This window comes from Thamnophis sirtalis, unplaced genomic scaffold (assembly GCF_051295495.1).
Source record: "Thamnophis sirtalis isolate CommonGarterSnake01/CBP01778 unplaced genomic scaffold, rThaSir2_p1.2 scaffold_2, whole genome shotgun sequence".
Taxonomy (NCBI): Eukaryota; Metazoa; Chordata; class Lepidosauria; order Squamata; family Natricidae; genus Thamnophis; species Thamnophis sirtalis.
Genome location: NW_028261382.1, coordinates 143357330 through 143376057, shown reverse-complemented (window position 1 = coordinate 143376057; position 18728 = coordinate 143357330). Strand labels below are relative to the sequence as shown.

The window sequence follows — 18728 nt, the reverse complement described above, 5'->3', positions numbered from 1 at the left end:
TACATATTACTAAATACATACAAACATACATGTGATTGAGGTTTAGTTTTTCTTTTCCTGGCATCTCATCAACTCATTTCAATCTAAGCAAGAAGAGAATATCAGTTTCTGCTGCTTAGAACACTCGGCAGAGCACGCCTGCGCAACCGAAGAAAACGGACCTCAATATGCAACCGCCCCCGTGTGGCCCAAGCGAACAGTTGAGAAAGACGGCGGTCATCGGCTTTCATTATTACGTCAGACGTATCTTGCCATGTGCCATGTCTTCCCCAATCCAGAGCTCGGCAGATGAAACGGCGCCAAGCTGGAAGAGAAGGGGGCGTGGCTCCAGTCCAGTTAACACAGAAACGTTTTTTTCTTGACTGCTGTACAATAGCTTGGAATTCCTATACCGGCCCTCTCCAAACGGCAAAGCGCTTCTTTTCTGTCACGTGACAAATGGGAGACTCATTCTGAAGAGGGGAGATGGCCCTGAGGAAGGTACCAAATTATTTTCTTGGGGGGTAGAACGGCTCGCCCCGAAGAAGTAGAACGTTGGAGTCCTCTTCCATTAATTCTAAATATCGGGGGCTATTGGGCGTTGTAGACAATGAGGAGGATAGAAAGTCACGCTTATCTAGAAATACGAATATGAAGCTCTGGGTGGGCTGTAATTAAACCCTGCCAGAGTTTTTCAGCGCCATGGAAGCTTATACTTTAGCGCAGGGGTCCACAAACGTGGCAACTTTAAGACTTGTGGACTTCAACTCCCAGAATTCTCCAGCCAGCATAATACAGCCAGCATACCATAGCTGGCTGGAGAATTCTGGGAGTTGAAGTCCACAAGTCTTAAAGTTGCAAAGTTTGAAGACCTCTGCTTTCAGCGTATAGAACGATAAGACAACAGCATTGTCAGAATTGAGTGGCTTTGTAGGAGTTGATTTGGTTGCTTTGGCGAATGAGAGCTGCAATGACTTCAAAAATACTGTTTTAGAAGGAAATTGGTATTAAAATAATTATCCTCTTTAATTTTGATTCTGGTCCTATATTATCTAGGGGTTGGGACCCTCCTGGTGTGCTTACAGGCTACCTAAATAGCTCTGTGTGTGGAGAACAGTGATAGTAAAATTTGTTCAATATGAAATAACAAAAAGCAGAAGAAGAAGACAACTATTTTGTACTTTGTATAAAAGTTCAGAAAAAAAATGTTGTGAAAGACTTCAGGGATAATGTTTAACTCTACAACTATGGTTTAACCCTATGGTTAAAATAAAATTAGGCGATATTCAGAGGTGATTGAATTTTTATTGGGCCATTCTGATAACAAAAACAAAAAGGCATTATGTTGCTTAGTCCTGTGTATATGGCCCTGTGAGTCTAGTGCCAGACTAGCATGGATGATGTTACCTAGTTTGTGTAATGAAATGTCTGCAGGAAAACAAAAAAAAAGTATCAAGGACCCCTCATTTCAACCGTATGCTACAAATATTCTCCTTTATTGGTATACGGTTCTGTCTCCTCCCAATATTATTTTTCACATTGCTTCCTTTAGTAGAGTAAAAAATTTCAATGATCTGCAGATCATTTTACAGATTGTCAAGGCATGGTTCAGGTGATTGTAGCCTTTTGAATCTATGTAATTAATAATGTTATCATTATTTAAATTTTGGCTCAAAGTACAATACTTTGTAACTTCATCTTAACAGTAAAACTATTTTGTTATATTTATTAGATTTTTATCCCACCTTTATTACTTTTATAAGTAATTCAAGGTGGCAAACATACATATAACACTCCTTCCTACCTACAACAGCCCTGTGAGATAGTTGGGCTGAGAGAGTAACTGGCCTAGGGTCACCCAGCTGACTAAAGTGGCACTACAACTCAGTTTCCTTTTTTTCCATAGGCCCCTGTTCTGACCCCCTCCGTACGATGAGTCACACCGACACAAGGTTACTGTTAGCCAATGTATTCACAGTAATTACTCACAGGCAAGACTTTGGCAGCAACTCAGACTCCCACAGATAAGAAATACACACAAGAGCTTATCCAGCTTTAGTATAACGGTTGTGTCCTGCAAAAGGTCTCCTCCCAAAGTCTCTTCTTATATACTCTTTTTGGAGGAGCCTAATCACAACCACCTGGGCCCAATTATCTTCTATGTCTCCATAATTGCTGCCGGTGCTTATCTGCCCATCTCTGCCTGGTATCCGGGACCAACTCCCTTTGCTCCTCCCCACTGCTCCAAGGCTTGACGTCTTCACCACTGCTCCAGGGCCTGACATCAGGGACAAACTCCCTTTGGCTTTCACCACTACTCCATGCCTCAGGCGCCTCCTGGTGGCCAACCAGCCTCTCTGGTCCCTGCTCGGAATCTGAATCCTGCCCAGGGTCCTCCACATCGTCCAGAGCCAACTCATAGGGTCCCTCGCTATCGGAGTCTATTGGCAGCTCCAACGGCTCCTGCTGGGACACAACAGGCCCCATTGTGCTGGTTTAGAACAGTGGTAGTCAACCTGGTCCCTACCGCCCACTAGTGGGCGTTCCAGCTTTCATGGTGGGTGGTAGGGGTTTGCTGTAACTCTGCTTTATAAATTTTATAAAGTAAAGTTACTTCCCTACTTTATAAATCACCATTACTGTGGAACCGGTGGGCGGTTAGAAAATTTTACTACTAACTGAGATACAAAAGTGGGCGGTAGGTATAAAAATGTTGAGTACCCCTGGTTTAGAAGATATATTTTGTTTTGTTAGACACCATTACATTTGTATATTTGTATTCATGATTATATTAATAAAAATAATGGTAGAAATCGATTTAAAAACATTTATTTGCAGAGGAAACGATCATGCCGCATAGAACATGCCTGTTTTCCTGATGAAATGCCTAGACAGGAAGAGAAGAAAAATCTTCATGCACCAGTGGCTGCTGCTTCGATTTCAGATACCTGGCATCATTGTGGTGATGGATTTCAAATTTCATCTTCATTGGAGGTTAATATTTTATGTTTTCGTATAGGAGAGATGATTCTTAATTGCTTAGTTACATGGATTTTCTTTCTTTATCCATTTCCCCATAGCTTTCCAAACTCTTATAGTAGCTGTTTTTGGCATCCACTTCACTTTGTTCATGTTCATTTTTAAGTAGGTTCCCAAATCACAAGTAAACATTCTGATTTCAGTATTAATATGTAAATCAGGCCTAAATGCAGTACCCTTGAAAACCTCTTGGAAATGCCAAATTATGCAGGGTGCTGTTTCAAAGCCAATATAAGTGTTTTTTTTTCTGGTGTCACTATTAGCTTTTTAGGAGCATGTTAGTGACTGCACTCCAAATATTTTTGAGGAGAATCAAAACAAAAGCTTATTTTTATTGTATTAATATGCCATGTATGCCTATAAGATCAAATTTATTATTTACTTGGATGTAACCATCTGGCAGACCTGCTGCATATTAGCAAGACATGACTAGGTGAAGGCAGTAATACCATCCTGTTGGAGATTTGCTCAGCTGGGTTTTGAGTTTTGCAGCAACTGCAGGCTCAAAACCAAGGGTGGGTTGTATTACTCTTATGGAACTTTCTTGTGACGGGGCAAATGGCTAGATGCAAGTACTTATAATCTAATTAAGCATTAAAACCAATAGGGTATCTTCCCTAATTTACTAGCCATTCTGGGCTGGTATTGTAGTCCCTTCAGTTTTTTTGTGATGGGTAGCTTCAATTCTTCATATCTTCAAGCCAAGTGTAGAAAAGGCCTAGAGTTCATGGCCTCCAATGACAACTGCAGGGTTTTCTCAATAATTTTTCGTACATACAAGTGGTCATACATTAGCATTCTGGAAGGCCTTGAAGCTCTTCAAAAGGTAAGCGAGGAGGATGCTTGGCCAGGTGGGGTGGGAATCAGGCCTAAGTCCTGGGAGAACTGAGTGGAAGTGAGAAAAGACTGAGGGAACCCAAGGAGAAGGAAGAGCATGGGGATCTTGGAATGATGGAGGCCCTGGGAAGGCTGGGACAGGTGGGCCTGGACCTGTGCTTGTTCTCTGTGCTCTGTTTAATGAACTGTACATTTGTTTAACAATTGCATTGGGGAAAGCGGGTGTATGTGTGTCATGATACAGCCATTGTGACATGCAACCATAATGTTATTTACATCATTTTTTAAGGGTGTTATATGGTCCTTTAGGCCTCAGGTTGTATAAAGTAAAATATGTATAAAGTATAAAGAGTATAATTAGAGATGAGCCATTCTTGTAGAAGCTATGCTAGTTAACTTTGTTTTGTTTTGTTTTGGATTGCTGGTGTCTCAGTTTACCTGAATGGTAAGAATTTCTCCTTGTATCAAGTCTGCTTTTATTTTGAGATCTGTTGTGAGACTACCCTCAAAGTAAACATTATGATGTGATTTATATGGGCTGGGCCACAATGAATTTTTTTGCAGGAGTTTAATATTGCCAAGATCTTTTTAAAAATCCATTTTTAAAACATGTATTATTTAACATAGAATTTATTTATTTATTTATTTATTTATTTATTTATTTATTTATTTATTTATTTATTTATTTGTCTTGTATGCCGCCCACTCCCGGAGGACTCCGGGCGGCTCACAAAAGACGAGGGAAAGGGGGGAACGAGACAAAGACAACATATTAAAAACAAAACCAACATTCACAATTTCCGTGGAGGTAGATGCTTCTCAGCTCCCCCCAGCCTGCTGGAACAGCCAGGACTTGGTGGCTTTGCGGAAGGCCGGGAGGGTAGTAAGGGTCTGGATCTCAACAGGGAGCTCATTCCAGAGGGCCGGAGCTGCAACAGAGAAGGCTTTCCCCCGAGGAGTCGCCAGCCGACATTGGCTGGCAGATGGAATCCGGAGGAGACCTAACCTGTGCGATCTAATTGGTCTGAGAGAGGTAATCGGCAGGAGGCGGTCTCTCAGGTATCCAGGTCTGATGCCATGTAGGGCTTTATAGGTAGCGACCAGCACCTTAAAGCGGATTCGGAGACTAATAGGTAGCCAGTGCAGCTCGCGGAGGATAGGTGTAACGTGGGTGTACCTTGGTGCACCCACAATCGCTCGCGCGGCTGCATTCTGGACTAATTGGAGTCTTCGAACACTCTTCAAGGGCAGCCCCATGTAGAGCGCATTACAATAATCCAGTCTTGAGGTCACAAGGACGTGAGTGACTGTCTGAAGGGCCTCCCGATCCATGTTCTCCAGAACATTTTACAAAACAGTTTAAAGGATGTGATATACATGTAATCCATTTATTTACTGCCAGGGTAGATAGAAACCAGAATAAAATTAATCTAAGTAAAGTTTATTAGTATTCAGTGGAAAACATAGTTAACAGTTTTAAAGGTTAGCAGTTTAACAATTAAAGGCTGGATTTTTTTTGTGGCTCTCAAGTTCAGAAAGAGGATTTTTTTCTGTTTTACAATGTATTTGTGATGTATCTATTAAGTCATTGTTTTGCAATGGAAGTATCTTTGGAACTGCATACTACATGAAATAGCTTTATGTATTTTAAAAGTATATTTTTGATTTTTTAAAAAATTACAAGTATACTTTACACAATGCTAGATTATATGTATTCCTCTCTTCTTCAAACAGGCTAAAGAATCTTTAAGAAAACCAGTTAGAGCTAAAAAGTCTTTTGCATCATTGCTTAGCTCAAGTGAAGGTACAATACTGTGTTCTTTCATTTTATTCATATAAATATTCTTTGTATTACACTCAAATATTTTTTCATAGATCATGAACTTGGTGTTGGTTTAGAATATTATGTTACACAATTTAATCTTTAACAGAATTAGAACATACACTACTTAGAATCATCTATAACCTTAAGGAAATAAATAACATGCAATACTATGACCGTAATTACACTTTATGGCAAGATATTTTATGGCAAGATACTGTTGATTTTGATATATTCCACCAAACATGTGAGGTTTTTTAGAACAGTATAAAGTTTAACCATGTCTAATTGCAGTGAGGGAAATTAATGTGTTTAACCAGAGTATATTGACAGAAAAATAGTTACATACATCTAAGTATATAGGAATAAGATGTGATATGCTACTTTTAATGCACAAAATAATGTTTTGTAAGAATGAGATTTACTCCCTCTTTCTAGTATAGGAAGAGTAGAAACTTTTTAGAAAATATATATCAATATTTGGGTCTTTGGTTTCTACTTAAATAATAACAGAATGAGTTGTGTGTGCAGATCAGTTCAATTTCTGATAAGCTTAGTTTTAGTTGGTGAGATAACATAGTGGGTGAGATCTGTTTAGAAATATCTTGGTTCAGATCTGTCCCTTGAACCAATAGATAATCTTTGGAAGATAAAACAGGATTGTTGTAAAGAGTGCAACAAGCTATTGTATAAATACTGCTTAGAATTATAATCAAAATTCTGATTACTGTTATACATTCAGCAAATATTTTTGATGTTTTAATTCAAGCTGAAGAAACTAGTAACGTGCTACATTTTTTTCAATTTTTTAAATAGAAATCTCTCAAACTGAGAACCTTTGTGAATTTACTGACATTGTATGGAGTGAATTTTCAGATGACGAAAATGACATTACAGCCTCAGATTTTCTTTATATGAAAATGAAGAAATATAGAAAGTATGCTTTGATCGCCAAGGAAGTGTGTAATGAAGGTAACACATTTTCTGTACACAATGTAAAAATCAGTTTTCATTCCTAATTTTCAAAAAGCCATATCTCCCATATTTGTATTTTCTTGTCTTCATAGATTGAATACTACCCCCCCCCCCTTTTTTTTTTTTCTTTAGACCTGCAAAAATGCTATTCTTGAGGTCTCTACTAATAGCCACATAATTCTTCGAAACAGTCTGGTCTTGGAACCACAGTCCTGAATTCTTTCTATTTTCTAGTATTTTATTTATACATTTATTTGCTTGTTGACAATTTATGTACATTTCACAAATCTTACTGTTGTTGCTGTTACTTCTATTATTAAATCTTGGAATCAAATGAAATCTTAGCAGGGAAAAGTTGGAGGAATTAGTATGTTTATCTATTAAAAATTAATAGCATAGTTTTATTTATTTGATATGCTTAACAGACTCATTCAGATAAATGCAGGCTTACAAGAATAACAAATATGTCCATAGTGTACTTCAACAATGTGAACATTCATGGAAGAAAGAAAATGATAAAACATCTACAGTAAACAGTGTAATAGTAAAACACTCTTCATAAACCTATAACACCATTATTCAAATTGATAACATTCAGTATATCAAACCTATAATAATTAAATAGTAACATACCATTCATAGTCAAACATTGACCAGACACCATCCAATTACCCCCCCAAAATCATTGTTTTCTGGAATGACATCATAACTGGATCTAGATTAATATTTATTTAATCAATTTATACCATCACTCATTCTGATATGTGACTCTGGGAAGCTTACAATAAAATAGATAAAAACTAAAAACAATATAAAAAATAAAACATAGCAGATGGACTTGTAAAACAACCATTAACAACCAGGAGATGGGCTCTAACACATACCCCAGGCTCAGGATCTCAGGTTTTCAGGGCCAGTCTGAACATTGGAGTAATGATGTTTCAGAGAACAGGTCCCATGGCAGAAAAGGTGCTGGAAGACGCCACTAACTGACAGGATCTCAAGTATACACTATCTGACAGATTGGGTAGGATGGGTAGAAACAACTGGAAAGAGATTGGTTGATAAGTATAAGTAACCTGGTCCCAAACCATAAAGCTGCCAGCACCTTGAATCATATCTGGAACAAGCTGGTAGCCATTCTCAGCTAGTACCTGAGTTTTTTCATTCTGCACTAATGGTAGCTGGATGTCTTTTAAAGGCAACTCCATATGGTACTCTGTACATGATGATGAAGCATGGGTTACTGTAGCAAAGTTTTCCCATTCCAGTTAAGCCATAGCTGGTCTGCTAGCATAAGTTAGACCAGTGTTTTTCAACCACTGTGCCGCGGCACACTAGTGTGCCGTGACATAGTGTAAGGTGTGCCGTGGGAAAATTACTTTATATATAGTCAATATAGGCACAGAGTTATTTTTTTTAACATTTTCTAATGGTGGTGTGCCTCGTGATTTTTTTCATGAAAAAAGTGTGCCTTTGCACAAAAAGGTTGAAAAACACTGAGTTAGACAATGGTCCTCTTGGCCACATCTTCCACATACCTTTCCAGCAGTAGCTATGTGATAAGGAAGAACTCTTAAGTTGTGGACCTACCATGTCAAAGATACTGTGGCTTTTCTCATGAAATGACATTAGGGCAGCCAAAATCCTTAATAAACAGTTAGTTTCATCTAATTCAGATATTAACAATCTTCAGTCACTGGAACAAATTTCTATAACATAACTGGTTTGTCCATTGATATGAATTTAAAATGGTATCATCAGCATAAATCTAGGACTGACAAATAACCTTCCTCAGTACCTTTATGTCATTGTTATGTAATGGGGAGAGGACTGAACTCCACTACTCTCTACATGTGAGTGGTTATTGGGCTTTCTCCTTTATAGTCATTGACTGAAAATGTCAGCTAATGAAGGAACTGAATCACTCTACTATAGAACAGTGACTACAATACTCAACTCATAAAAGCAGTAAAGATTGATCATATAGAATGCTATTGAGAAATGGAGTAGGATTAGAGGGTGGATGCTACCTTCAATAAGCTCTCCAGGTCCAAATCCTGACTGAAAAAGCCCAGATAATGTACTTCTTCTAAGGCGCTTTGTATATATATATATTGGTATTTTGTGCAAGCTCAACCAGCATAGCATGTTTAAATGAGAAATATGTGATTATTAAGCTGTAATAGTAAGTAGTAGCTGCATAACAATCATGAAAATAGCAGTGCTTTACCCGTTTAGAAAGTAGTTTCTTTTGTGAAGTACAACAACTAGTCTTAGTTGCCATCAAGTTGTGGTCATTAATTAAAGTTCTATATACAAAATTAGATATGTCTAAAATATAATAAAGGTGTGTAAGAATATTAGTAGTTTTAAAAATGTCTTAATTTTTTGGTGGGTTTTTTTCCTGTTCCTTCATGAAGAACCTGAATTCATTGAATGGAAGAATGATAGTGATTATGAGCATGATGAACAATGTAGTGAATCAGAAGGTAATGAAGCTCCTTTGGATATATTGGACACAGATTCATGCACAAACAGCACTTCCAAAGCCAATGGAGAGAAGGAAGATGAACCCTCAAAGGTAAAAAAAAAATGTTTAAGATGGAGGTCTTTTAAGAATGTTTGCTGCCAGACTAAATACTCTATTTGAAAGTGGAGATTATTGAATATAATTTAATGCATTTTAATTTAGTTTTTTTTTTTAAAAAAATTGATGGCCGTTGCCCTTTTTGGCACCAGGGACTGGGTTCCTGGAAGACAATTTTCCTGTGAACGGGGCGGGGGGGGGGGAGGATGGTTTCAATTTGGCTCGCTTGCCTGCCGCTCACCTCTAGCTGTACGGCCCAGTTGCTAACAGGCCACGGACCGGTACTGTTTTTAAATCATAAGCATATCTTTTATTAAATGCATGGAATCCTGAGACTTATAGCATGCAATGAAGAAAAATGGTTTTAATTAATAATAAATAAGCATGGTTCATCAGTTTTGCTCTTTTAAACTTAATATCCTGGTGTCATGGTTCCAAGTAATGGGTCCAATCAGTTCAGGACTCTGAGGTTTTCTCAAAGATCTATTTTATTGGGTACATCATATTGGCACATTCAAATATGAAACCAACTCTAAATATTTCCCACATTTTGTTATAATAAATGAAATAGATATCACCCACCCACTAGTGTCACTGGTCACATTAATCAACCAGGTAGATGGCAGGCTGCTCAGCTATTCCCTCTGGCCGTTACAAATTCTCGTTGAGATGACCTTGATTCCCATGGGCCTTATCACTGTTATGTCTGGCACTTGGGAGGAAATTATCCCACACCCCATAGTTCCCCCTTCCCCCATATGTATGGCAACTAAGATAAAGTCATTTTCAGAGTTGATACGGAGTTGGTTTATAAAGGGCTTCAGTATTCTCCAGTAGAGGGAGACAGGAACCATTTTTTTTGAAGTTTTAATTTAGAAGAAAATTTATAAAGAATTTTATGTGCTTTATCCTGTACTGAAGTACTACAAATACTTTTTAAAAATAGGTTGTAAAAATTAAATGTTTGGTCAACTATCAGTAGGTAATACAAAAAATGCAGAATATGTGATAAATGTGACATCTTACTCCCAGGTTAAGCAACGGGAGCTCTTCAACATTAAAATTGGGGGAATAATATTTAAAGATTAGAGAGAGGGGGAGCATTGTTATTATTAGTGTAATTTAATTTTCATTGCAACACTGTTCCAAAATGCCAGCAGTGCTACTGAAAAGCAGTATTTATTGGCCACAGTTCTTTCTTGTTCCCAAAAGTGGGAAATATCAGTTGTTTCTCCAGAGATGACCATACAGGTTTATTTGTGAGCCACCAAAATTTATTTTTGATTGAAGTGAGTAAAGATAAGATTAATAATAAAGTCAAGTGGATTCTAGTTCAAGTAAGAAATCCGGAGGTACAGTAAACTAAGCTTTGTATGGTTTAATGTGTTACATGAACCTAGCCATGTTTTGTAAATCCTGGTTTATGGCTTTAGTTGCATGACAGCCTTTTGGGATGGAAGTGTGCCTTCCACTCTTTTCCCCTAAAAGTTCTCTTGGCCCCAATCTTTTGTCCTGTAGGAGTGGCATGGTCATTCTAGCTGTCATCGAATATCTTCTATATCTGGCATTATAATTGCGATAATGCATCTCTAAATTAATTTTAAAATTTCACTGATCTTTTGATCAAGATCAGAAGAAACACTCATACTAAGATGAATAAAAATAATAAAGTGGCCACAAATGAAAATCAGCTAAATTTTTTTTTAGTAAAAATGCTAAACAATTGGGTATGTGCTATCAATAGCAATTTCGATTACAGATAATCAGCCCTTTTCCCTATTGGGAAATTAATATAAAATTGTATTTAAAACATGTAAATGTAGAACAACCTCTTTTAGCTTTAAATATTAAAATGTAGGTAATTGGTTTTGGGGAAAAAACAGATTACAAAGTTATTCCAATCCTGAACAACTGGAAATAAATGGAACAAGAAAAGAGACTATGGAGTAAACACAAGAATTCCTGAAGACCACAAGATGGTGCTATCCTGTTAAGAGAAAACTTGCCTTAAAGAGGTGAATTAACATATATTCCTTGAGGATTGGGTTCCAGTTGACAGTAAATATAATACTTTAAGGAGAGGAGCATTTTTTTAAATTGAACACAGAAAAAGCAAATATTAAATTTGGCTGTTTGTAGTCTATTTCTTCTTAGGTAATATCCCTTGAATCAGACTTTCCTTCTCATTTAATCCACCTAGACTTCCCTTCTGCTTTTTGGAAGTTCTGAAGTAAGCTCTAAAGTTTAAACGTGGGTTGAAAAGAAATTATCTTTCTTCACTATATCATATTCACTATATCATATAGCTTCATATTTGACTCTCTTCTCCTAGAATTATGTCTTTAGTTTTCAAAAATACAAATTATCTTCTTCCTGGAGGGTGTTAGAATGGGGTCTCTTCCTATGTGTCAAAGTGAGCATCATGTAAAGCAGCAGATTCAGAGTGTCTGAGCCTGTGAAGCCTATTTGGCATGAAACAATGGGGGAATTCTAAGTATGGTGAATACAGGCTGCCTTTCACAGCAGCTCAAATAAGTTAACCAACTGAACTGTTACTAGCAACTTCTTACATTAAATGGCATGCTACATTCAGGTTATTGTTAAAAAGTGTTTATATGCCTCTTAATTCATTATAATAAGACTGTCTTGCCTGTTTATGTGCTCAGTAAATAAAGAAGTTATTTACTGAGCACATAAACAGGCAAGAAAGTAATCCTCAACTTACAACCGTAATTGAGCCCCAAATTTCTGTTGTTAAATGAGATACTTGTTAAGTGACTTTTGCCCCATTTTACAACATTCCTTACCATAGTTGTTAAGTGGATCATTGCAGTTGTTAAGTTAGTAAACTGGTTGTTAAGTAACTCTGGCTTCCCAATTGACATTGCTTGTCAGAAAGACATAAAAGATTATCACAGGGCCTCAGGATACAGCAACTGTCGTAAGTATGAACCAGTTGCCAAGCATCTGAATTTTGATCAGGTGACCATGGGGATGCTGCAAAGGTTGCAATTATGAAAAAAAGGTTATAAGTCACTTTTTGAAGTGCTGTTGTAGCTTTGAGCAGTCACTAAATGAACTGTTGTAAATCAAGTATTACCTGTGTAGAATAGGTGATATGTGGTTCAATAGAAATAACTGGGAGAGGGATCTAGGTGTCCTAGTGGGCGATCTCTTGAGTATGAGCCAGCAATGTGCTGCAGCTGCCAAAAAAGCCAATGAAGGCTGAATCGATATAGGGATATTGTCATGTAAAGTGATAATACCGCTTTATGTTGCATTCATAAGGCCACACTTAAAATATTGTGTCCAGTTGGGGTCACTATGATACAAAAAATATTTTGAGATTCTAGAAGGGGTGCAGAGAAGAGCAACAAAGATGATTGGGGGGGGGGCGTCTAGGGGCTAAATTGTGATGAATGGTTGCAGGAACTAAGTACTGTACGTCTAGTCTAGCAAAGAGAAGGGCTATGGGTGACATGATAGCAGTCTTCCAATACTTGAAGGGCTATCATAAAGAAGAGGGATAAACCTATTCACCAAAGCTTTGAAGGCAGGACAAGTTTATTAAAGAGAGATCCAACATAGAATGAAGGAGAAGTTTCCTAACAGAGATCAATTAATAGGGGAACAGCTGGAAGTTGTGGGTACTCTATCCCTGGAGGTTTTCAAGAAGAGATTGGACAATAATTTGTCCGGAGTGGTGTAGGGTCTCCTGCTTGAGCAGGGGGTTGGATTGGAAGACCTAGGTCTCTTCCAACTCTTATTTTGTTAGATATTGTTCAAATAGTAATATGAGGAATCTAGTCTACATCCTTAGGTGTGATTATTTTTATTGTTCAAGTGCAGACTTGTAAAAATGAATGTGTAGTAAAAGCTGATACTACTGCTAGAGGTTTCCATATATGATTAAACACTGTATGCATAGGTATTGCAGCTAAGTGTACAAATCTCATTTTGTTTGCTATATTAGTATTGGTTGATTAGCTTTTCTAACACTGTTCAGATAATATCTTACCACATTATCTTCTTATAGAATTGTACATTGTAGCACTACATAGATTGATGGTCTCCCACCAATTATTTTTATTCTTTCTTCAAACATGCCAAAAGCTATAGTTTTCTTTTTTGACAAAACAATAAAATTATGTTTCATGCTTTGTAAATAAACCAGGATTTTAAGCAACTTTAATCCATAGCATTACATAGCACTGTATTTTGAAGCCAAAATAAAATCTGGTTTGAGCCTAATTGAACATTTTGTGTTTAACCTACGATTTAACTTCATAAACCCTTGGATTGTGTGAGTTTATTTCATTTTTGTTCCTACTGGCTTCTGACATTTTTGCCATCTTTTATTTTTGTGTCGTATTGTATTTTTAGTATTTCCACTTTTGAACTACCCAGAGTTGTTGGTAATCAAGTGAAATGCGAGTTAATTATTATCTCTTCACAACAATGTGAAGTCACAGCTGCCAGTTCTTTAGGTGGTGTTGGTGCTCATATGCATTGAGTTCTTCCCAAGAACCAAAGATGTTGTAATGTATCCACATAGTATGTGTTCAAATCCAAGCAGTGCCCTTTTGTAGTTGACGGCTGGAAATATCAATGTCATAAACAGCTGGTTTATGCCATAATCTTTCAATATTGATTTTTCAGATCTTGATACTTTGTGATGTTCTTCAATTCTTTGTGTTCAATTACCCCTTGGTATTGTTACCAATTATCCATACTTTCCTCTCTTCAACCACATTTATGTTTGGTGTGTTATGAGCCCAGGCTTTATTAGTCTGTATTAGGAAATTCCACAATATTTTAACCTCCTGATTTTCCACTACTTTTTCAACTTGTTCCCACCTATTTTTCATTAATGGTACATGGTAATTTTTACAGGTGTTCCTGTGAATCATTTTGGCAATTATATTATATCATTGTTTATAATCAGTTTGTGCAATCGTCTTGCACAAGATGAATATAAAATGGGTTTCTTCTGCTTCTTTTCACAATGATTTGTTGATTTTTCAATTCTGGCTTTGATTGCTTTTGTTTAAATAGTTTGGTCTTGCACAGTCAAAATCAAGCCTTCATTTCTTTTTTTAAAAAAAACTTGTTGTACGCCATCCCCAGATTTTACCTTCATCCACCTTCCCCTCAATCTATTGTGGAAATTGACCCTGTAATGTTTTTTCTTGCCAGCATTCTGTTCTGTTTTTATTACATTGTTTTATTACTCATGTTTTCTTTCATGCACGTTCTGTAAGTTTCAATTTTTAACTTGTATCAATGTTTATTATTAGTTCAGAATTCCTCCTTAATATTTTTTTATGCATAACTTGATTTACTAGGACAAGCTGCCATTGTGTAAACATGGCCATTGACTTTACCAGAATAATACTGTATTAAAATAAAGGAGAGGGAATTAGAGGTATAACATAAAGAATTTGATTTTATGACAGTGGGGCTGAGTTATCTACTAAGCTGTTCTTAGTAAATGGTTTTGCTACTTTGGAGGTTACAGAGCTAAGCTTGCAAGAGAAACTGGTTGTTAAATGTATGGATATTAAATTGATCACAAAAACAACTTTGTTTGAAATATTGACAGTTCTACTTTGTAATTGCTTGTTGTGTAACTGATTACATTTTAAAAACAATGAAAATACAGTACTCTTGACAATATTTTAATGCAAAATACTGAGGCACTCACAGGTCTTTTCTGAGTTAATCATCCGATTATCCTCAAGATGATATGTTGTTCATACAACAAATATAGCCTCTTAAACAACTTGAATTGTAATTATTTTCATTCCAGAGGATTAAACTGCTAGGTTGTTTGTTCTGATACCATTCCTGATCCTAGTCTTTTCCTACTCATCCTAAATGTTAGTGTCAGCATCGACTTCATTTAGTAATCAGGAAAGAAACCACTGGACTCCATTTGACTTGAATTCAAATGTACTTTTACTAATTATAAACGAACAGTTGCAAAGCAAAGCTGAGTCTGGTTAATTAGGCGTGAAAGCGGATAATATCAAGTACAATTCAATCCCCTCCCCTTGGCACCCCCTTTCATAGTCCAATTATAATGCACCCAACTGTCAGGTGGGAGATAACTTCAAAAATCCTCATCAGGATGGAATGCTGGACAGTTGGCCTTGGCGGGAAACTCCCTTCATCCACATGCGCAGTAAGGTGGTCAGATCAGCATCTAGAAACTTCCTCCAGCACATAATGATTCCCCTCCCAGATACCATGCCCCCCTTCCCCGTTTCAATGACAGCCGAAGCAGCAGCAAAGCAGAGGCTGACATCCGGCCCTCCTCCAGAAAAGGGTGGTCAGACCTGCAGAAATGAAAAGAACACAAACAGACAGACAGACAGACAACAAGACATGAAAAAGGGAAAGGGGGAGGGAAGAAAAACAAGAAAAAGGAAAATTAGGAGAATGTCCAAAGTCAGGGCTTGTCAGGATAAGCAGAGTAGAACTTGCGGAACAGACGAGGCGCTCGAACATGGGACCCGTCAACCCATTCAGTGTGAGAGGGGGGGAAATGCTTCCAAGCCACCAGGTACTGGATACGGTTCCGGTGCTTACAAGAGTCCAAAATCTCATGGACCTCGAAATGTTGCTCACCCTCAATCAAAAGCGGAGCGGGCGGAGGAGGGGGAGGCGGCCTCAACGACGAAGTGCAGACAGGCTTCAGGAGGTTAACATGAAAAACAGGGTAAACCCGGTTGAGGTGCTTAGGCAGCTGGAGCCAGACAGAAACAGGGTTGAAGTTTTTGACAACGGGAAACGGGCCAACATATTTGGGCCCCATTTTTTTCGACTTTTGCGGTGTTTGAAGAAATCTAGTGGACAAGTTCATTTGATCACCAACTTTGTATTCATAGGGCTTAGTCCGTTTTTTATCAGCCTGTTTCTTATGAGTGAGGTGTGCAGCATCCAGAGTCTGAAGAGCTAAAGGCCAAATGCGCCGAAGACGGTCACTCCACTCGGGCAGCGACGACACTTGGGGCTGCTCACGAGGAACTTCAGGAATGGGCACAAAATCCTGGCCAAACACCACACGGAAAGGGGTGAACCCAGTGCTGCTATGCAAGGAATTATTGTAAGCTACCTCCTCATGAGGCAACAAATCTACCCAATCATCCTGTTGGTAGTTGATGAAACAATGTAAATATTATTCTAGTACAGAATTAGTCCTCTCACAAGCCCCATTAGTCTGAGGGTGGTGGGCAGAGCTTAATCCTTGGGCGGAGCCAATCCGCTTCAGAAACTCCTTCCAGAAAACGGAGGTGAACTGAACACCTCTGTCCAAAATGATGCGGTCAGGCACCCCATGTAAGCGGTAAACATGGGAGATGAACATCTTAGTGAGAGACTTAGCAGAGGGAATCTTGGAGCAAGGGATGAAATGGACCTGTTTGGAGAACAAGTCGGTAACAACCCAGATAACAGTGTGTCCCTGACTCTCAGGAAGTTCGACAATGAAATCCATGGAGATCTCCTTCCAAGGGGCCACTGGGCGAGCTACCGCCTGCGGCTTTCCCGGAGGGCGTTCAGCAGCAGCACAAACGAGACAACTGGCAACATATTTCCCAATGTCCTTTTTCAAAGCGGGCCACCAAAATTGTCGCTTGACGAGGTGGAGTGTCTTGATGAAGCCAAAGTGCCCTGCCATTCAGGAATCATGAGCCCGTTGAAGAACAATGAGTCTAAGAGATGCAGGAACATATAATTTTGTCCCAATCCAAGGCAATTCATCCCTCAAAGTGCATTCATTCACGTGCTGTCGGAACCAATCATCATCAGCTAGGGCTTTTTTCAGGTTAGAAAGAAAGTCCTGAGACACCTCTACCTTAGAAAGTGCTTGACTTCTAGTAACAACAGGAGCAGCGAGGCTCGTCATGGGAATGACAGGCTGGACCACACTGAGCTTAGAACAATTGTATTGAGGAAGTCTGGATAAAGCATCAGCCATAAAAATTTTACCCCCTGGAATGTATTTTAAGGTAAAATTAAATCTATTGAAATGCTGAGCCCAGGGCATCTGTTTAGGAGAAAGTTTTCTGGGCGTCCTCAAAGCTTCCAAATTTTTATGGTCAGTCCACACCTCGAAAGGGTGTTTGGCGCCCTCTAGAAAATGGCACTATGTGGCCAAAGCCCAGCGAACAGCAAACGCTTCCTTCTCCCAAATGGCACAACGTCTCTCAGTGTCGGTTAGTTTGCGAGAGGTGTATGCGCAGGGTTGTAAATTACCTTGACTATTAGCTTGAAGCAACACAGCCCCCACAGCCACGTCACTGGCGTCAGCTTGGACCACAAAAGGTGCGTCCATGTCCAGATGTTTGAGGACTGGCTCCTCCGCGAAAAGCCGCTTTAACTTCTCGAAGGCAGCTTGGCATTCCATGGTCCAATCCAGCGGCTTGCTAGGCTTGGGTTTCGCCCCACCTTTAGATTTCAGGAGGTTAGTTATGGGAAGAGCTATCTTAGCAAAAGAGGGAATAAACTGGCGATAGAAATTAGCAAAACCCAAAACATTTTGCAATTGCTTGCATGTATGAGGGGCCTCTCACTCGGTGACCGCTTTGACCTTAGCGGGGTCCATTTCAACACCCTCGTGGGAGATGCGGTAGCCCAGGTAGTCAACCTTCTCCTGATGGAATTCACACTTGGACAATTTGGTGTAAAGTTCAGCTGCCCGAAGTTTCTTCAGCACAGTACGAACTAGCTTCACGTGTTCTTCACATGTTTCCGTGTAAATAAGGATATCATCTAAATATACGATAACGCCCTTGTAAAGATGGTCATGTAAAACCTCATTAATTAGTTGCATGAACACCGCTGGCGCCCCCTGTAGGCCAAATGGCATCACACGAAATTGGAAACAGCCAAGGGGACAGTTGAAAGCAGTTTTCCATTCGTCCCTCTTTTTAATTCTGACTCTATAATATGCCTCTCTTAAATCCAATTTAGTGAAAATACGGCCCCTCCCTAGTTGGGCCAGCATGTCCTTCATTAGAGGCAATGGGTAGAGGTTCTGAGATGAGATGACGTTCAAGTTTTTGAAATTCACACATAATCTCAGGGAGCCATCTTTCTTTTCTCTGAATAGTACAGGAGCTGCTACCTTGGGTCTTGCCAGTTCAATGAACCCCCTTTCCAAGTTCTTATCAATGAATTTCCTCATTTCCTCCATTTCTCTAGGGGACATTGAATATATTTGGGGCTTTGGAAGCTTCACCCCAGGTAAAATGTCAATGGTGCAATCCGTGGGTCTGTGGGGGGGGGGTAATTTATCAGAAGATTTTTCACTAAAAAGCCCCCTGAGATCCCAATACTCCTTTGGAATTCTTTCTTCCCCCTCAATTCTTTCCTGCCCCCTGGCTGCCAATGTGGAGCCAGTAGTTTCAGAATCAGGAGTCTCAGCTTTCCCCTCAGGGGGTACATTTGTGCAAATTCGTAACCAACCCTCTCTCCAATTAA

At 38.8% G+C, this 18728-nt stretch overlaps 1 protein-coding gene across 6 annotated transcripts in view; it reads left to right on the top strand.

Moving 5' to 3' along the window:
- Positions 1-344: 344 nt before the first annotated feature.
- SPIDR (scaffold protein involved in DNA repair) overlaps positions 345-18728 on the top strand; it is a 255305-nt gene continuing 236921 nt past the window's right edge. For 4 of the 6 annotated variants that reach the window (XM_087707084.1, XM_087707087.1, XM_087707086.1 and 1 more), the window contains exons 1-5: positions 345-480; positions 2818-2973; positions 5560-5659; positions 6494-6649; positions 9076-9236. In XM_087707084.1, coding sequence (XP_087563210.1) covers positions 466-480; positions 2818-2973; positions 5560-5659; positions 6494-6649; positions 9076-9236 — 588 coding nt within the window. In that variant the 5' untranslated portion in view covers positions 345-465. The remainder of the gene's footprint in view (positions 481-2817; positions 2974-5559; positions 5660-6493; positions 6650-9075; positions 9237-18728) is intronic. The other 2 variants (XM_087707085.1, XM_087707083.1) reach the window with 1 other exon arrangement.